This window comes from Rhinatrema bivittatum, chromosome 17 (genome assembly GCF_901001135.1).
Source record: "Rhinatrema bivittatum chromosome 17, aRhiBiv1.1, whole genome shotgun sequence".
In the NCBI taxonomy this organism is placed as follows: Eukaryota; Metazoa; Chordata; class Amphibia; order Gymnophiona; family Rhinatrematidae; genus Rhinatrema; species Rhinatrema bivittatum.
Genome location: NC_042631.1, coordinates 14,516,069 through 14,533,606, shown reverse-complemented (window position 1 = coordinate 14,533,606; position 17,538 = coordinate 14,516,069). Strand labels below are relative to the sequence as shown.

The following is a 17,538-nucleotide window of genomic DNA, read 5'->3' as shown; positions in this document are numbered from 1 at the left end:
CTGGAGGGGAAAAAAAAGACTAAAATCTCTTTTCCACTCAGCACTCTCCTAATAAGACTCTCTTTTTTTTTTGTTTTCCTTAAATACGTGGCCAGGAGTGGCTGCGGTGCATAAGTGCAGCTGTAGATCACTTCCCTCTGCTGGCGCTGTCTCGCCTGAAGTCTCTCCCCATCCCCCAACCAGACCTTAATCATCCCCCACACTGACTTTACTAATAATTGATGCCCCTTTTTATGGATTTTCTGCATTAACAGTAGAACTAAGTGGCTTTTACTTTAAAGGTACTCAATTATGCCAGCAGCCTCAGCCTGCTGCTGGGAGCCCGAGGAGGGAGGGTCTGACTCTGGTTTCTCACCTGGGCCTTCAGCTCGCTGGACGTTGAAGCCAAGTGATGTCAGGGGATGGGGAGGGGGAGGGTACTGAATGTGTCAGACATTGACCTGAGGAATAACCAGAGATGCTGTTACTTTTCTTGGCTGGCTGGCTGATTGATAGTATGCACTAGCAGCAAAAAGAGGAGGAAACAAGTCTGGTGGGATGCCTGTAAAAAAATGACTGCGCTTCCAGGAAGAACCACTCTGCACTTTCTACTCATTTAGAAGGTTCTCCACTTGCGGGGCAATAAATCTAATCATATACAGAAAAATGTTAATTAAGAGAAAAACAAATTTAAAAAACACAAGGACCGGGGAAGGCAATGTGATGACGTTTCTTGAAAGCACTTGTAGGGTCTAATGGCGAGGCTTGGATTTCAGATAACGTAATAAAGCCTTCGGTGAATTACTGTTTCCTGAAAGTCGAAATGCAGCTTTACCTGAATTGAGAGAATGAATCCCTATCGATCGCATTTTGCTGCAGGTTTTCGAGACTGGGTCCCCAAGGAACTGCAGCGAGTTGGCTGCGTTGAGCTGCTGAACACCGTACAAAGGCGGGTGCGACCCAAACTGCACGTCTTCGGTGGAATTCATGAAGGTAAGAAGAACCCGCACGAAAGTCTTGGTTGCAGGGTGGAAATCTCCCAGCACAGCGCAGGGAAGGGCTGAAACCTTCCTGATGAAAGGTCACCACCAACAGTTCCAACTAGAAGTTTAAATCCTTCATTCCCTTCCCTTTCCTCCCATTACCACATCATTGTGCACTGATAGCTGCCAAGGAACTGGATCCACTTCCAGTGCTCCCAGTTTCTGTGGAAATAAGTTGGTTGTACATCACCCATGTTAATGTTTAATATTAAGTGGCATCCTGACTGGGAGAAACCTCTGACCCAGGCTATGCAGATCGCTTATGGCCTAAGGGAGGTGCAACAGGAATTACATAACATAGGTACACACTGCTTCCCCTCCCCCAGCCATTACCCCGGCTGTATGCTTCATATACCTCCCCCCATCAACCATCCCACAAGCTTACCCCATGTGAGAGCTGCAACTATATTAAATACAATCAACAAGAATTAACATAATCTCAACTTCACTCGAATAATTATTTGCTTGAGACCAGAGTCAAATGTAATGAACTTCATTGCTGGGGAATTTTCTCACTCCTGGGCCTGATGGCTTGGCTGGGCTGCTATGCTGGATTTACCTAGCAGGTGACTGCTAGGCCAGGCCCAATTGTACTTCAGCAGTCCTCCTGTGAATACTTTGCAGAATTTCTAAGTTTCATGGAATGGGAACAGGACATATTTGCAAGGCCAAACTGAGCAGAGGTTACCTTCAAAATAAAACATTGTCCACACCAAGGTTGTGCTCCAAACAGAAACTATTTTACCAGAGACAATTAGCCAAGTTTCAAGTACAAAACAAAGCCTACAGCAGAAATAGTAGAAAAATCCAGATAGAAAAGCAAAGTAAATATTCCTCTAAGATTACTCTCAATGCTCTATAAGAATCTGCCCCTTCCTTCTTGGGCCCTCGGCTGTTCCCCAGAAGAAGGTACAAATTCTCTGTTGCACTTTCTGATAACTCAGTAGATGACCCACAGAAATTCTTCCAACTGGTTCCTAGTGGACAGGCATTTCAGGTCCTGCTTCTGGACATATCTCAAAAAAGAGTTCTCCTTCCAAAGGATCGTTTATGTCTGAGGCTGACTTTCCAGCAAGAGCTGGAAAGTCAGCCTCAGACATCTCCTTACTCTGCCTCCCTTTCTCCCAGTTCTTTCCATGTCAAGATCTTGACCAGTCAAAATCTCCTGACCAACTCCCTTGGGTGCCTCATGGAAGGCGTTTGTTTTCTCTCCCTTGTTTGTCCCATCCCCTTTGGCAGAAGGAATCCACCATCACTCACCAAAGACTTATCTGCCCCCTCTGCTAGTAAGTTCCCAGTGTTAACCGATACGCTCGATCTGACCTTTTATAGGACCTAAGCTGCACATTTAAGATTAATCAATGTTTTTCCCTCAATATTTTCAGTGGTGGAGAAAGGGCCAGTAAAGATTCTGATCTAAACTGAAGTAAAAGTTTGATAACTGGGGGACCCCAGCCTCTTGCATAAATAATTAACAGGGCCTGCTCTGATGCGGTAGAAGTTTTGCATATCATATGGGTACAAATAAAAACATTTACAATATCTGAATATAATCTGCTTTGAAGTGCTTGAAGCAGCGGAATATAAATCAAATAAATTAAAATCTTTTTTTTTTTTTTAATTAGACTGATGAAGTCGAGCAAAAGTGTTTAGCTGTGTGCTGGCATTCCTTTATGTGCCGTCACATATGGAAAAGCCGTCATTGCTTATTTGCTGTTTTAACTCTCCTTCCTCGCTCAATGAATGGATGTTTGAGTGGAAAATATGTTTTATGGCCTTCTGTGGAGTTTCCCTGAAAGCCCCTTTTCTATTCACCTCTGCCTACCGCACAGATTGCACTGAATTTATCATGTACAAATTTTTATGAAGCATATTTATTAAGAGGATTCCAACTCTTAAACTTCCATGCAGATCCTCGCTGGCAGCTAGTCCGTGCTTCCTGCCTGAGGCAACGTTAGTAAGCGTGACACCTTTTCCCCCCCCACAGGTTACGGACTCATGACAGATGGATACACCACGTACATCAACGCCTCGACCTGTACAGTCAGCTTCCAGCCAACCAATCCACCAATTATTTTTGACCTTCCCAACCCCCAAGGATCATGAAGCACTATGGCGCACTTCAAAAGGAGGTTTATAAACTGCCATTTTTTTTAAATAGTAACCATATGCTCTGTTACTGGACTTATTTCCATATGCTATGGGGTTTTATTTTGGGGGGGGGGGGGGGGGGGGTTTGTAAATTTCTGGTACAAAACTGAGAGACTGTACTTTGGGGAAATGCCTCCTCCATTTTAAATCGACAGATGCATTAAAGCATTGTGAATTTGTACATTTCTCTGTTGTCTCAAAAGGACAGCCAAGCTCTCTCTTAAGAGGTAGAATGCCTTTATTTTAATATATGTATAAAACAAATAGGTAGCATCTTAAACCACCTGAATTTGCACAGTTTTTAAATATTGTTTGAATTTTAAGTTTTGGGGTAATATTTCTTGTGTTATTAAAGTCAGTCATCCTTGTACGTCACAATTCTTTATAAAAGTGAACCTCTGGATTTTGTTTTATTATTTTTTTTAATAAGTTGGACTAATTTTGCTACCTATATTTTACTTGTAATTACCCTTACTTTTTGTTGTTTTTTTTTGTTTAAATTATTTTTTACATTAAATGTTATGGAGATGCAGGCTGTAAAGAGCAGGAATTTCATGCCGTGAAACGTGTAAATGCAAACTCCTTTTAAATATGAATTTATATATGTGTATATATATATATGTATTTTTTGCGCAGTATGACTAAATGAGAGGGAGAGCTGGGGATGGGCAGTATAAGATCTGCAAGAATCAAATGATCCCAGAGAAAGCTCAAGGTGTTCCCGAAAGGGTGTTGTCTGTGCACACCTTCTGGCATGTATAGGCGACTCAAATGAATACAATCAAGCTGGACTGAAATAAGGTTTCATTGTCCTTTTTATATTTAAATATTCTGGATTTTTTTTGTAATTATTATTATTATTTTGCACTGTGTGTAAAGGCAATCGTGCTAGCACAAAATACTCTGGAAAATAGATTTTCTTTTGCAATTGTACAATGCCATTCTGCTTTTCTTCTGTTACCATGTTGATAGCCTTTAGAACAGCAGCTGTTTCTTTAAATTTATTGTGATATTACATATCTAGCGGCCTTTGTATGCAAATAAAATTGCAAGATTTTTACATACCTGTTTTCTCTGTCTCTGCTTCCATGTACAGTATTCCTAGTTCCGAGGTTGTTAATTAGGTTCAATATCAAGTCTTTCCAATTTTTATTACTTTTGAAAAATTGTCCATTGTGCTCCGCACGGCAGCGGGTCGACAAAGCTCTCAGTGAATGTTCTTTCCATCCACCCCATTACTTCAGGCTCGTGTGGTGCTGATCCAGCAGGGATGGAACACTTCTGCATTCATACGTTCCTCAGCCTCTCTCTCTCTCTTCTGTTTCACTGAGGTGGTTGTCAACCAAACTATCCACCAGAAAGTACTGACACATGACCTTTTATTTGCGTGTCCTGACATGTAATAAGAACTCAAGGGTGCTTCCCGCTTTGGAAGGGAGAAAAGTTTGTTGGCCTTTTGTTAACTGCTGCTGGCTGCTGCTTCTGTGAGAGAGAGTCAAATGAACTGACTATGGAAACGAATTTATCTAACACTGGGTAGAGCTCTGGTCATAAGTCCCTGCTCCAGAAGGATTGCGGTCTTCGTGTGTGCTTATTAGTTTTCTTGCTTCTGTTGTTCCACTTTGGATCTTACTCTTAGGTCCCCCATTTTTATATTAAATATTTTGTTTCGTCCTTTTTTGGAATAAAAGGTGCACCTTTAATTGTGAACACACCGCCATTGTAAAAAAAAAAAAAAAAAAAAATCCCCTAAAAATTCCCTTTGGCTGTCCGTATTGTAATTAGAGTTCCCGACGGTCATCAGCATATCCCCAGCTTCTTTAGATTAGTAAGTATGGAAGTGACAGATGAGGAGGGATTTAAAATCAAACAAACAAACAAAAAAAACCCAGTCCTTGAGATACATGACTTCTCTAGCACAGGATCTAAGGAAGCCTTGATGATTGGCACCTACATTTTTTTTTTTGTATTCTGGAAAATGTTGGTGAATTTCTTTCTGAATCGTTACAAAAAAAAAATTGAATTAGCACAAATTTATGAGCAGTAGGTGCCAATTATCAAGGCTTTGACCCTGGCTATAGCCATTCATTCATGTATCTTTCATATACATTCATAATTTAATTACCTTAAAAAATAAACTAAAGTGTACATCTCACAATGGCTTTACCTCCTACTTGGATCTAAAATGGTTGTTGTCTTGAGAGATTTAATTATCAATAGGTGAACAAGTATATAGGTGGATGTGATTGTCCAGGGAGAATGACTGAATTGTGCATTGCTGGATGTGGTAGCATAACACAAAGGCACACTTACACTGACGATTAAGGGTGTGCTTACTCTGACATGGGACAAGGAGAACCTAAATGGTCTTGGCCATCGTTAGAATCCACCTCTGATGTGCTTTTTCAGTCCAGTGGTATATGTGAGATTGCCTTTGATGTGCTGTGCCTGTAACAGACTTGTCTAAATGAATGAATAATGCATCTCTGGAGCAGTAACAGTATAAGGAACCTCGCCTACAATTGTGAAATCAACAATATCTTGTTTGCAGGCAATCTCTGAATATTTCTATCCATACCAATTAGGCTAGCGTAACATTATTTGTAAAGAAATATGGTGGCAAAGGCTCCGGTTGTGTTTGTTCCTCTCTTTTTTTAATACTCAGCTGTCTTTGGATCACAAACTACCATTAGAAACAGATATGTAAGATTATGGGACAGTGATTTAGCTACAACAAACTGGGCCCAACATTTCATTGTAATAGAGCTGTGGTGTGAGACCATTTTCCTGGAGACAATTTTAATACTACAAAACTTTGCTGATAGGGCAGTGTCTGAAGGTTTTCTCAGTGGGCTAACACAGAAATGCCAGAGTAATCACTTAAAATATTTGTTGGACAATAGATTCTTGTTGAAATTGCTTCTAAAACAGAGGATAATGCAATTTTTGGAATCCAATGGATTGCAAAAACAGAGGCAGCATGGTTTGATAAATCTTGTCAGATGAATCTGATTAATTTCTTTGATTGGGTGACCAGCAAGTTGGATCAAGGGAGAGCGCTAAACATAGTGGGGCAGATTTTCAAAGAGTTATGCTCGTAAGATACGCGTGTAACCCCCGAAAAGCTGCCCCTTCCACCCCCTGCGCGCGCCAAGCCTATCTTGCATAGGCTTGGTGGCGTGCGCAAGCCCCGGGACGCGCGTCATCGGGGGGGGCATTCGGTGGGCGGAGCCGCGGGTGTGGTTCCAGCCCAGGGGCATTTCGGGGACATGGCAGTGGCCTCCGGACCAACTCCTGGACCGGAACATGGCGCGCCGGCAGCTGGCCGGCGCCCGCACGTTACGCCTGCCTTGGGAGTTGTGCGAACAAATCTACTCCCGTGCGCACCTTTTAAAATCTACCCCAGTATACTTGGATTTCAGCAAGGCCTTTGACATGAGGGTAACCTGCATGGTGCGGCAGATACAACCATAAGCTTGCTGGGCAGACTGGATGGACCATTTGGTCCTTTTCTGCCATCATTTCTATGTTGCTATGGTTCGCCACAGAAGACTTACGGATCCTAGTGACTGACTGGGTTAGAAACTGGCTGAGTGGGAGGCAACACAGGCTAGTGGTAAATGGAGTTTTCTCTGTTGTTGTTAGTGGTGTGCCTCAATGAACCAGTTCTTTTCAATATTTTTATGAGTGACATAATGGAAGGGTTGTCAGGAAAGGTTTGTCATTTTGCTGATGATACCGAAATCTGTAACAGGGTGGACAGCCATTAAGGAGTGGAAAACATGAGGAGTATTGGAAGTGAACTTCTTCTAAGCACAAGGAAGAGCAGGATCTGGGGTAATTGTATCTGATAATCTTAAAGTGGCCAAATAGGTGGATAAAGTGATGATAAAAGCCATAAAGATGCTTGGCTGCATACGGAGAGGAATGGTCAGCAGAAAAAGGGAGGTGATATTGCCCCTGTATAGGTCCCTGGTGAGATCTCACTTGGAATATTGTGTCAAGGATATAAACAGGATGGCATCAGTTCAGAGGGTGATTACTAAAATGGTCAGTGGTCTTCATTCTAAAGCATATGCGGATAGACTTAAAGATCTAAACATACATACCCTAGAGGAAAGGGGAGATATGATAGCGACATTCAAATATCTCAAAGGTTTCCATGCACAGGAGGTGATCCTCTTTTCAATGGAAAGGAGGTTCTAAATGAGGGGTCATGAGATGAGGATGAAAGGGGGGTAGATTCAGGATCAATCTTAGGAAATATTTCTTTACAGAGAGGGTGGTGGATGCATAGAACAGTCTCCCAGTGGAAATGGTAGAGACAAAACAGTATCTGAATTCAAGAAAACATGGGATAAATACAAGGGATCTCTCAGGAAGTGCTGCTAAATTAATTGGCCGGATGGGTAGACTGGATGGCCATACAGTCTTTTTCTGCCATCATGTTTCTATTCTGGAGGATTAATGTTTGTAGACCAAAGAAAATATAGATTTTAGAGGTTAATTCCTTGTATAGTAAATAAGGCATAAAAGCAATGCTATCTTGGAGTCTATCCATTTTGAGATCTGAGATTTCAGAAGCTAAGTAGACAGGGACTGGGCCAGTACTTGCATAAAAGACTTTCCGGGAAATACTAACTAATGAAAGTGATGTTACTGGTTTAACACAACCTGAGCCAAGAAACAATAGTAAGGGAAGGGAGATACATGTTCCCAGGGAGCCATGATGCTCTTAAAGCTCTGGTGTAACCAATTGCCTCAAAAGTACCTACCAAGTGACTTGGCCCCATATGGGTTAAATTGTACTGATTCACCTGATAGCAGAATAAATTCAACAGTTTCTGATATTTCTCTCTGCTGCGTGATGTATTTCTAAACAAAGACCCTATCACGAGCACCAAGTTGCTGTCAAAAGAACTCTGGCATAAAGTTAGGGAAGGTTTAGACATTTGCCTGGAGGAAAATTCCATAAACCATTATTAACCAGGTAGACTTGAGGGAAGCCACTGCGTATTCTTGGTCATAAGCAACATGGAAATATACTGTGTGTATTATTTGAGATCCTGCAAGGTACTAACGACTTGGATCGACCCACAGTTAGATACTGAGCTTGATGGACCGTTAGTCTGACCCAGTATGGCTGTTCTTATGCTCTTGGATATCCTTGGAGTATGGTCAAGAAGATTATTATTATTATTCTTTTATTATGTTTATTTAGATTCTACCTTTCATGACAGTTCAAAGTGGATTAAATTCTGGTAGTGTAGGTATTTCCATGACCTCAAAGAGTTCATAAAATAGGGATATATTTACTTAGCCATTTTAGGTGTTTATCATGCAATAAATACCTAATGTGACAATATAACGTGATATTTTAATTTCTGTATGTTATTTAACCAAAACAACGTGGGTATGAATATTTGTATGCATAAGCTATGCAAATGCATGAAAAGCAGCTCATTATTAGATAATTACATGCTAATAATGCACTTTCCTAAAAATAAGGAACAGCATTTTATTGTATTGAGTTAGCTGGAAACATTGGGACAACACGTGTTTTCATGCTTCCATGCTAAAATTTAAAGGGTCACCAGCAGCCTAAGCAACTCTCCTCCCCTCCATCTTAAAACCCCAACTGGGAGTCTTGTGAAACCCATGTCCCACCTCCTGCCACGTCTGAAAACAGCCTACAAGGCTCAAATAAGAAAAGTAATAAATGTCACATGGTGACAACCACTCCCCTGTCTTCAAAGTCCCTCCCCCACCTGACCCTTCTCAGGCTAACCTTCAATATCCACGGTGGCCTAGTGAGGTCCAGAGCATTCCAGACTCTGTGCCATCTAAAGGAAAATTGTGACAGAAGGTTGCACATCAAAGAATACCCCTAATGGTTCAAGCAGCCAGCTGCAAACCAGGATTCAAATCCCACTGCCGCTCCTTGTGACATTGGAAGTCACTTCACCCTTACTTGACTCATGAACACACTTATAGGGTCATTCATCAAAATGCGTTATGGCGTTAACGCCTGTGAAAGCGGCATAACACATTCGTTAATGCCATAACACACATTGTAATCACTGTACCGCATGGCGTGAATGCAAATTTTTGAAAGGAGCAGGATCAGGGAAGGGTTTGGGTGGGATTAATGAAAATGAGGGGCATTATTGCACTGTACAATGCATTACGCTATTGCACGTTGTTAACACCGGAAATAATGACACCTTTTTTCCTAGCATTGAGTTGTGCGATATGCCCGAAATGGCCGTAACGCAATTTGCGATAAAGATTGCAAATTGCATTTCGGCCATTTCTGGGCTTGGGTAGGGGAGTGGAGTGAAGCAGAGTGAAGTGGAGAGAGAGAGAGAGAAGAGTGCCTCTGGGGAGGCCTTCACAGTATTCAACTATTTATATCACTATAGAAGGGTCATCTAGTAACTCGAGGTGAAGGTTTGGTGGTGGTTTAGGGTTTTGGGGTCAGTTTGACATGCAGAGTGAGACCAGTCCATCAAGCTAGGGTGACAGAACATAGTAGAAATATCATCTTTGTGAGACTTTCCTCACTCCAAATGATGTCAAATCTTCACCGAGGTGTCCTGTGCTGTTTGTACATCTCACGCTGCATGTCAAACTGGCCCCAAAACCCTAAACCACTATTAAAACCTCACCTTGAGTTATTAGCTGGCCCTCCTATAGTGATATAAATAGTTGACTACTATGAAAGCCTTATAAAGAGAGTCTGTCTGTCTGTCTGTCTCATATAGCCATGCTCCTTTTCCCTGTGAAATCTAGGCCTTAGTTTGTGAGCCCTCTGGGGACAGAGAAATACCTACAGTGCCTGAATGTAATCCACTTTGAAGTGCTGGGGATATATGGGAGGGAGAACTGGTGTTGGTTAGGAAAGCTTACCTACCAAAGTGATAGCAAACCAGAAAGTGTCCCTGTCTGGGTGGACCAAATAGTCATCTAATGTGTTCTATCTGTCATCATTTTCCATGCTACTCTATAAATGTTTCCTTTTGAAACAGCACTAAAGCAGTGAAGTGGCTTGGATGTGAGCAGTACCATCTGTTGCATGGAATGTGAGTTCCTGTTCACAGGCTAGACATTGCTTATCTCACTGCACTTTTCCCTAGAGTGGGAATGCTAGTGCAGGTATCCTGGTTAACTCCAACAAAAGGTCAGATAGATTGACTTCTCCAAATTACTATATTAAGCCGTAGATGTAGAAAAACCTCTCGAGGGCATACTCGGGGCATGCTCAGCTCTTCATAATGCAGTCTTACATGAATTACTACAACGGTGCCCAACTTCTGAGAATTTCAAACTCAGATAAAATTCAGTGTGGACTGGGCTGTACTTTCTAGTTGCGTAAGGTATCCTAGGTAATTTCTGTCTGAGGGGAATACAGTTTGCTGCATAACTAGCAACTTTAATACACTTTAAAGGTCAACTAATAAAAAAGGAAACTTGCATAGGAGAAGTAATGTCGGACAATAATTTTGATCACCAGTTTTTCTGCTTTAGCTTCCCTACAGTAAAACAAACAGCGGTGTGATCATTTCACAACCATTTGCCACTTCACAACAGCTCTGTAGTTGCATTAGAAATGTGATTTACAAGTAGCCAGAAATATGATTTGAGATGGGGCTGGAGTTCTCCGTTAAAGGAACAGAAGAGTATTTCACAGGAATGATGTAACTTTGCGTTTAGGTCCTTGTGCCTACTGAAAATGCCCAGTGACTAGGGCTCAAGCAAGCGCACTGGGAAAGGGCTTCTATTTTCTATTAAAACAGTAAACTTGGGCGTTATCCGGTGAATGTCTAATGCAAGAAAAGCTGAACGTACGGCGCAATGTTTTCCCATTCAAGGAAAAGTCCTTCTTGTTTCGATGGCGCTACGCTCATGAAATATCTTATTTCACAACTAATTGATGGAGCCTTCAGTTCAAATAAATTTGTGCAGCTTATTCTGTGAGGCAAGTGTGCAGTTTCAGTTCCTCCAGAGACCTTGGGTTAAGGATTGGGGAGGTGGTTTAATGTAAGGCAGCTGTTCTGTGAATCTGCAATGATTATATCAGGAGAATATAAAGGGAGAATGCTGGCTGACTTTTGCGGGCCCTTGCAGAATTCTGTAACACCGTTTGTGAACGGAGAGGCTTAAAATCTACCCAGCGCAATGATCAAACGTTCAGCACAGCGGCAAAGCACCTCAGCCTTTGGGAAGCCCTCCTAAAGCATTCAAATTGTATATAATTTATCACACCTGATTAAATAGTGTACTGCTCAATAGAGAGAGAAAGAGAATATATTATTTATAGAGCACTGCCAGTGTGGTCTTGCATTAGATAAATTGTGTGGTTACAAGGTCAGTACCACAAGAAGTGGTACACATCATTCAATAAGATCGGTCACATGGTTTTAAGGGCTCAGGCCAGACGAGCTATTTATTATTTAGAGAGCTCTGCCAGTACACGCAATAGAAAATAGAAAATAAATCATAGGAGATCTCAGTTCAAACACTTTCAAAGACTATGCCGGAAAACTTTATTTGCTGGAAAAAAAAAAAGAAAACAAAACAAATGCTGAGTTAGCCACTTTGGCTGAATCAGACTTTTAGGGTAAATAAAAACTTGGTACACAATGGACTTCCTGAGATGTTTGGAATTGGGGTCATGGATTCAAGATTCCTGCTCTGAAGGCTTTGAGAAGGGCAATGATGAAGTACACTAGAGCCTAATATCACTGTAAGCTTAAATAATGCTGCCCCCTCTCTAACCATGTCAGAGTAATTAATGATCAGGAACTTCATCCTAAAACTATCAGGAACATGCTTAAAAGCCAAGATATTGCGTTGCTGGATTCAGTGTGGCTGATCCCTCAGGGAAGGGTTGTTTTTTTTTTTTTTTTTTTTTAGAATAAAGGATGTGCACTTATTGAGAAACAAAGGGGCAGATTTTCAAAGGGTTATGCGCGTAACCCCCCAAAAGCTGCCCCTTCCCCCCCCCCTGCTCGCGTAAGTCCCGGGGCTTTGCTAGGGGGGGCGTGTCGGGGGAGCGGTGCGACGTTCGGGGCGTTCCGGGGGGGGCGTGGTGCCGGCCCGGGGGTATTTCGGGGGGCGTGGCTGAGGCCTCCGAAATTGCTCCCGGGCCGGGGAATCGCGCGGCGGCGGCCGATTGGGGCAGGCATAACTTTCACGATAAAGGTAGGAGGTGTAGATAGGGCTGGGTTAAGTAGGGGAAGTGAGGGGAAGGTGGGGGGGGGGGGGGGGGGGGGGGGGAGGCCGAAAGAACGTTCCCTCCGAGGCCTCTCCGATTTCGGAGCGGTCTCGGAGGGAACGGGCAGCGCACGCAGGGCTCGGCACGCGCAGGGTGCACAAATGTGCACCCCCTTGTGTGTGCCGACCCCGGATTTTATAAGATACGCGCGGCTATGCGCGTATCTTATAAAATCCGGCGTACTTTTGTTCGCGCGGGCGTACATTTATAAAATCTACCCCATTACTCTTATTGATCAGTCTTATAAATCCAATATATCTATTACAAATCCCTCATCCACCTCCAGATGGGAAGGTTCAAGAAAAACAAATTTGTTTTTTTGAAGTGTAATAAGACACTTACAGGGAAACTTGAGGAAGAATGTGGCCCCTAGGGCCAACATTCTTTGCCTCATCATAAGAAATTGTTTCCTGCTCAGCTGTGTATTCCTCCACACATCTGGGAAAACCTGGACTACTTTACCACAAAACAAAAAACTTTTATTTTTGAAATACTTTCGTAGGACAAGATTTTTATCCTCTTCCAATCCAAAAGCCACTATTAAGGTGGCTCTTGTAGGAATGTCATCGGTTGAAGCCTCTAAAAAAAGATGTTAAATTTGGGCTATTGTTATTTAATATATCTATCCCACCTTCAGGTGCTATATATTCCCTCCTTAAATTAGATATATAATACATCTTTGAAATGAGTAAATCATTAGACATACATAATATCTCTTTTACATATTTTCTAAACAATTCCTGTGCTGACAGTAACCTGGTAAATGGGAAATTCAAAAAGCGTAAGTTTTTACTGCGCAAGTTATTTTCCAAACCTTCCAGATTTTTATATATTATCAAGGTATCTTTTATGAAGGTTAGTCCCAGTCGCCTGTAAAGATGTTATCTGTGTGCCCAAAACTGCACACAGAGGCCTCAACTTGAGCTATTCTTTTACCATAGTCCTCCATTTTCCTCTTCATCTCGCTGGAAAATATTGTGGATTGGGTTGTGGATTGGGATAGCCTCCTCTCCATCTTTGGAATAGCTTTCCAGGTGTCAACTAGTAGAGAGATATTCTCAGGCTCAGTCATTTCACACTCCTCCACTCCCTTATCTGCTAAAGCCATCTCCACAGACTTCTTCTCCTCCTCTTTAGCTGTTAACTCCTCTCTTACGTTAGGGGTATTTAAAACACTTACCCCTTCACTTCCAGGAGTGTTGTTGGATTTCTGATCCTGAGCAGGACTAGCAGTAGCCCCCAACGAAAAGGAGATATCCTGCAGGACCTCCCTAGAGGTCTGGCTCACCCTTCTAACAATATGGGTGTCCATTGGGCCTTTCAGTTCTTTAACCACGGGTGTGGATGTTAAAACGTTTATCTTTCTTTTCTTCCCCATTGAGGAAACACAGCCGAGCTTCTTTACAAATTTTTCCCCAGGGGTGCCCCCCCTTTGGCACGCGGCTTCAGCAGCGCGCCGCTGTGCAGCTCTTTAAATCGGCGCAGCGGCCGTCGGATCTGGATGATGTCATTGGGGGCGGGAGACAAGATTTTCCGCTCACCAGCTCACAGTCCGCCTGCCCTCGCTCCTTCCTAAGCGTCTCTCCTCAGGCAGGCTCCCACCTGACTACTTATTTAAAACAGAACACACTAAATAATATACCACAATAGTTTACTTCTCCCCAATACTTTTAAGTTTTAAAAATGTCTCCAAGTAGTACTTACTGATTCTTTCCAGCCACCAGCAAGGTGATCCTCTCTTCTTTGTGCTCTCTCTGTGGTGTGTGTGTGTATACACACAGACATACATTTGGTCTAAGAATAAGGTTAACATCCAGATTTTTTTACTTTGATAAACAGAATAACTTGAGGGTCTTTGGAACCAGATTTGTGGCCCACTGCATTATATGATTATTTAGTAGGTGCATAATGAACTAGATGATTTAATCACTGGCCTACTGTAGGAGGAACTACCTGTAGGTTGCTAGGAAAGCCAAGTGCAGAAATTGTAAAATGCCTGGCAATTAAAAAATATTTTGACCATATAAACAGATACCCCCAGAGTGGACGTGCTCTGTCGGAGTTAATTCAGTGCACAGTAAAATACCTAAAGTAGAAGAGCCCCAGGCATGTGCTCTGCCTTAACATTGGAGAAAATGGAGAGTTTACATTGCTTCATTATGACTCCTTGAGTACAGCATTTGCTGCAGTACTAATGCAATCTCATTTCAGTGCTAATCCAGTGATAGTGCACCCAAAAGCCAGCATGCCAATTATAAGCAGCAAATCAGCGTATGCTGCATAAACACAGAATGATGATTTCTGCTCTGATGTACACTCCAGCTCAATTTGGGATCTCTGAAAGAAATGTATATTTCAGAGAAACGACTGGTGTATTTGTAACATCTATTGTTTTCCATGGTCTTTTTCAGCTGAGCTAAATGGAGCATTAAACCGTTATTGCATCTGCTCAACTCCGAATTTCTGCATGATAATGACTCACCCCATCAAAATGAAGCCAATTGCAGAAGGATTCAGACATTCCATGTTATCGCTCTTTTAACTACAATTCCTCTTCATTTTTCAATTAATTTTAGCCCACTGGCACATGAAAGTCGACTTTCTGCATGGAAAAACCTCCTAGAGTATGTATTTGTCTCCTCAACAACTGTATTTCAATATGCAGAGACTTCAGACTTTTTGCAGTGCTAACAGCTCTGCCTCTATCCGGAGACCTGTTAGGAGGTGAAATGGCCTCAGTAATGCTTTCAACTCTCATTACTCAGCCAGATTGTGGAGTCTATCAATTATACCGGCATTGACAGTCTGGTGAATTAATTGCTGCATTTGACAAGGACAGCTATTACCCTACGTTGTTCTGACAGCTGGCTTTGATATTGGAAATTTGTCAACCTTCCCCTTCATGTGAGCTGCTGTTGAATGGCTCATGCTAGAATATTTTAAGATTTTTTTTTCCATGGTGGGTGATAAGCTATGTAAGCCAAACATGTATAATATCTGGGGTGTTTGCATTTATAAGGCCATTGAAATGTCAATTGATATATGTAAAAAACAAAATATTCCTAAGAAAGCAAAACAATGCATTGCTTTGATTGCTGATATTGTTTTAACGTAACTCACTGACGTGAAGGTAAAACATTGGCCCAACCACTAGAAGAGGCCACACAGCTCTGTTTTTGCCTGGGTAGCAGTGGACATGGTAGGGCTCTTTATACGGTAGGGCTGTCCCTGGGAAACAAAATACATGTCCTGGGAGATAGAGTGGAGGAAGATAACTGCACCTCAAGTGATCAGGCATCCCCAAACATGGCATTTGTAAACCTAATTTTGAAGACTATTCTTAGCTTGTGCGTCCACTGAGAATAAATAAATGTATTAGCAAGCCCAGGTGCAAGAGTAGCTATAACTCTTCAAAGATTTAGCTGGATAATGCTCATGTCTGAGAGATCCTGGGTACACATAATATATATATAAGACTTGCCAAACTGGGTGAGACCAAAGGTCCATCATGCCCAGTATCCTGTTTCTAACAGTGGCCAATCCAGGTCACAAGTACCTGGCAGCAACCCAAAAGGTCAATAGATTCCATCTAGTGTCTTTGATGTAGTTAAGCTCTGACATGAGGTGACACCTGCACTGCATGACTCCTGTCTGGATTGAGCCCTTGGGGTCTTCTTCCACTCTGTCTACTGGAACCTCAGTCTATCTGGTCTGGTTTTCAAGGGGTCCACAGTGTATAGACATAGACATAAAATAGATTTGCTCATATCAATGCTAGTTTTACGCATATATGTTCCAATGCATACTCCCTGCCTGGCAAACATTGGCCTATTTGAAGTTCCTTTCTTCCAGACCACCTGTGCTGAGTTGCAGGCCCTGTTTTCTGCAATGTCCTTCCTACTCATTTGAGATCTATGACAGACCCAGTGCTATTTAAGAAAGTGTTAAAACTATTCTTTTTAGGAAAGCAAGTCGTTTGGATTTTCTGTCATAACACTAGTGTTATAGTATTTTGGGGGTTTTTTTTTTTTTTTTTTATTTTGCTGCCAGTACCAGTTTTAAGTGTCTTTAATTTGCTATTTTCAGGTTATTTTCATTTTATGTTATTTTACGGTTTTATGATATGTTTTCCTTGTAAACCACCTTGGATCATGGAAAGAGCGGAATAAACATTTTTAAATAAATCTTTCTAGCTGCATTAGGTACAAGAGTTGATACAGAAACAGCATAACAGACTATGGAAAGCTTGTATAACCTCAAATCACATGGCTTTTAAGTTAGCAATGAAAGGTGAGAGAAAACTAAATCAATAGACACTAATCAGTCAAGTTTCACATCAATATCCTCATACATGCGAGCATACACACACAATAACTATAAACAGCTATCACTGTGAAATCTCAGAAAACTGTGGAACTGGAAAAATACTTGTAAAGACAGCAAGCGCAATTATTTAAAGTGATCTGCACAAAAGTGGGATATTTTAAACATGGTTTCATCCTATATGTATGCATATTTAAATATATATATATTTTGTAATTACTTGCCTTAAACATGCTGCTTAAAGTAAGGTACATAGAAAACCGTGGAAATTCAACAGTCACCAGCAGCACATGCACTGTCCAGCGCTCACATGAGCTAAAGCGACTAGAAGGGCTCCCAAAAGCAGCAGAACAAGTCAAGTGGGTTACCCAAAGCAAGCGTGCGCTGTCCAAATGTCACGCAGGGAAGGCTGCAGGTGGAAGAGCAGAATAAAGTGCTCACTGGTACTTCAATCCTTATGTCTATATTACTGTATGTCCAGTAATTTAGGTTATCTTGCTAGTTAAGGCTCCAGGACTAGGCTGAGAAGCAATATTATAGTACACTAAGGTCAGGCCTGGATTTATGGACAGATCTACTATGCCTGTGCCTAGGCCAGCAACATTTCTGTGATCTTCCTCTCCCCCCCCCCCCCCCCCCCTCGGTCACTGTCGCCTTGCAATCATTCCCTGTCCAATAGCATTCCCCCTCCCCACCTCAGCTCCAGGTTCAATTAAACATAATAACATGGTAAATGATGGCAGATAAAGGCCAAATAGGTCCATG

The 17,538-nt window shown here is 42.0% G+C and overlaps 1 protein-coding gene across 5 annotated transcripts in view; it reads left to right on the top strand.

Moving 5' to 3' along the window:
* The window catches only part of MPPED2 (metallophosphoesterase domain containing 2), a 124,400-nt gene extending 107,919 nt beyond the window's left edge, over window positions 1-16,481 (top strand). For 4 of the 5 annotated variants that reach the window (XM_029582972.1, XM_029582975.1, XM_029582973.1 and 1 more), the window contains exons 6-7: window positions 859-972; window positions 14,862-16,481. In XM_029582972.1, the coding sequence (XP_029438832.1) occupies window positions 859-972; window positions 14,862-14,992 (245 nt within the window). In that variant the 3' untranslated portion in view covers window positions 14,993-16,481. Of the gene's footprint in view, window positions 1-858; window positions 973-3,009; window positions 4,238-14,861 lie in introns of those variants that run through there. The other variant, XM_029582976.1, reaches the window with a different exon arrangement.
* The last annotated feature ends 1,057 nt before the right edge of the window (window positions 16,482-17,538 follow it).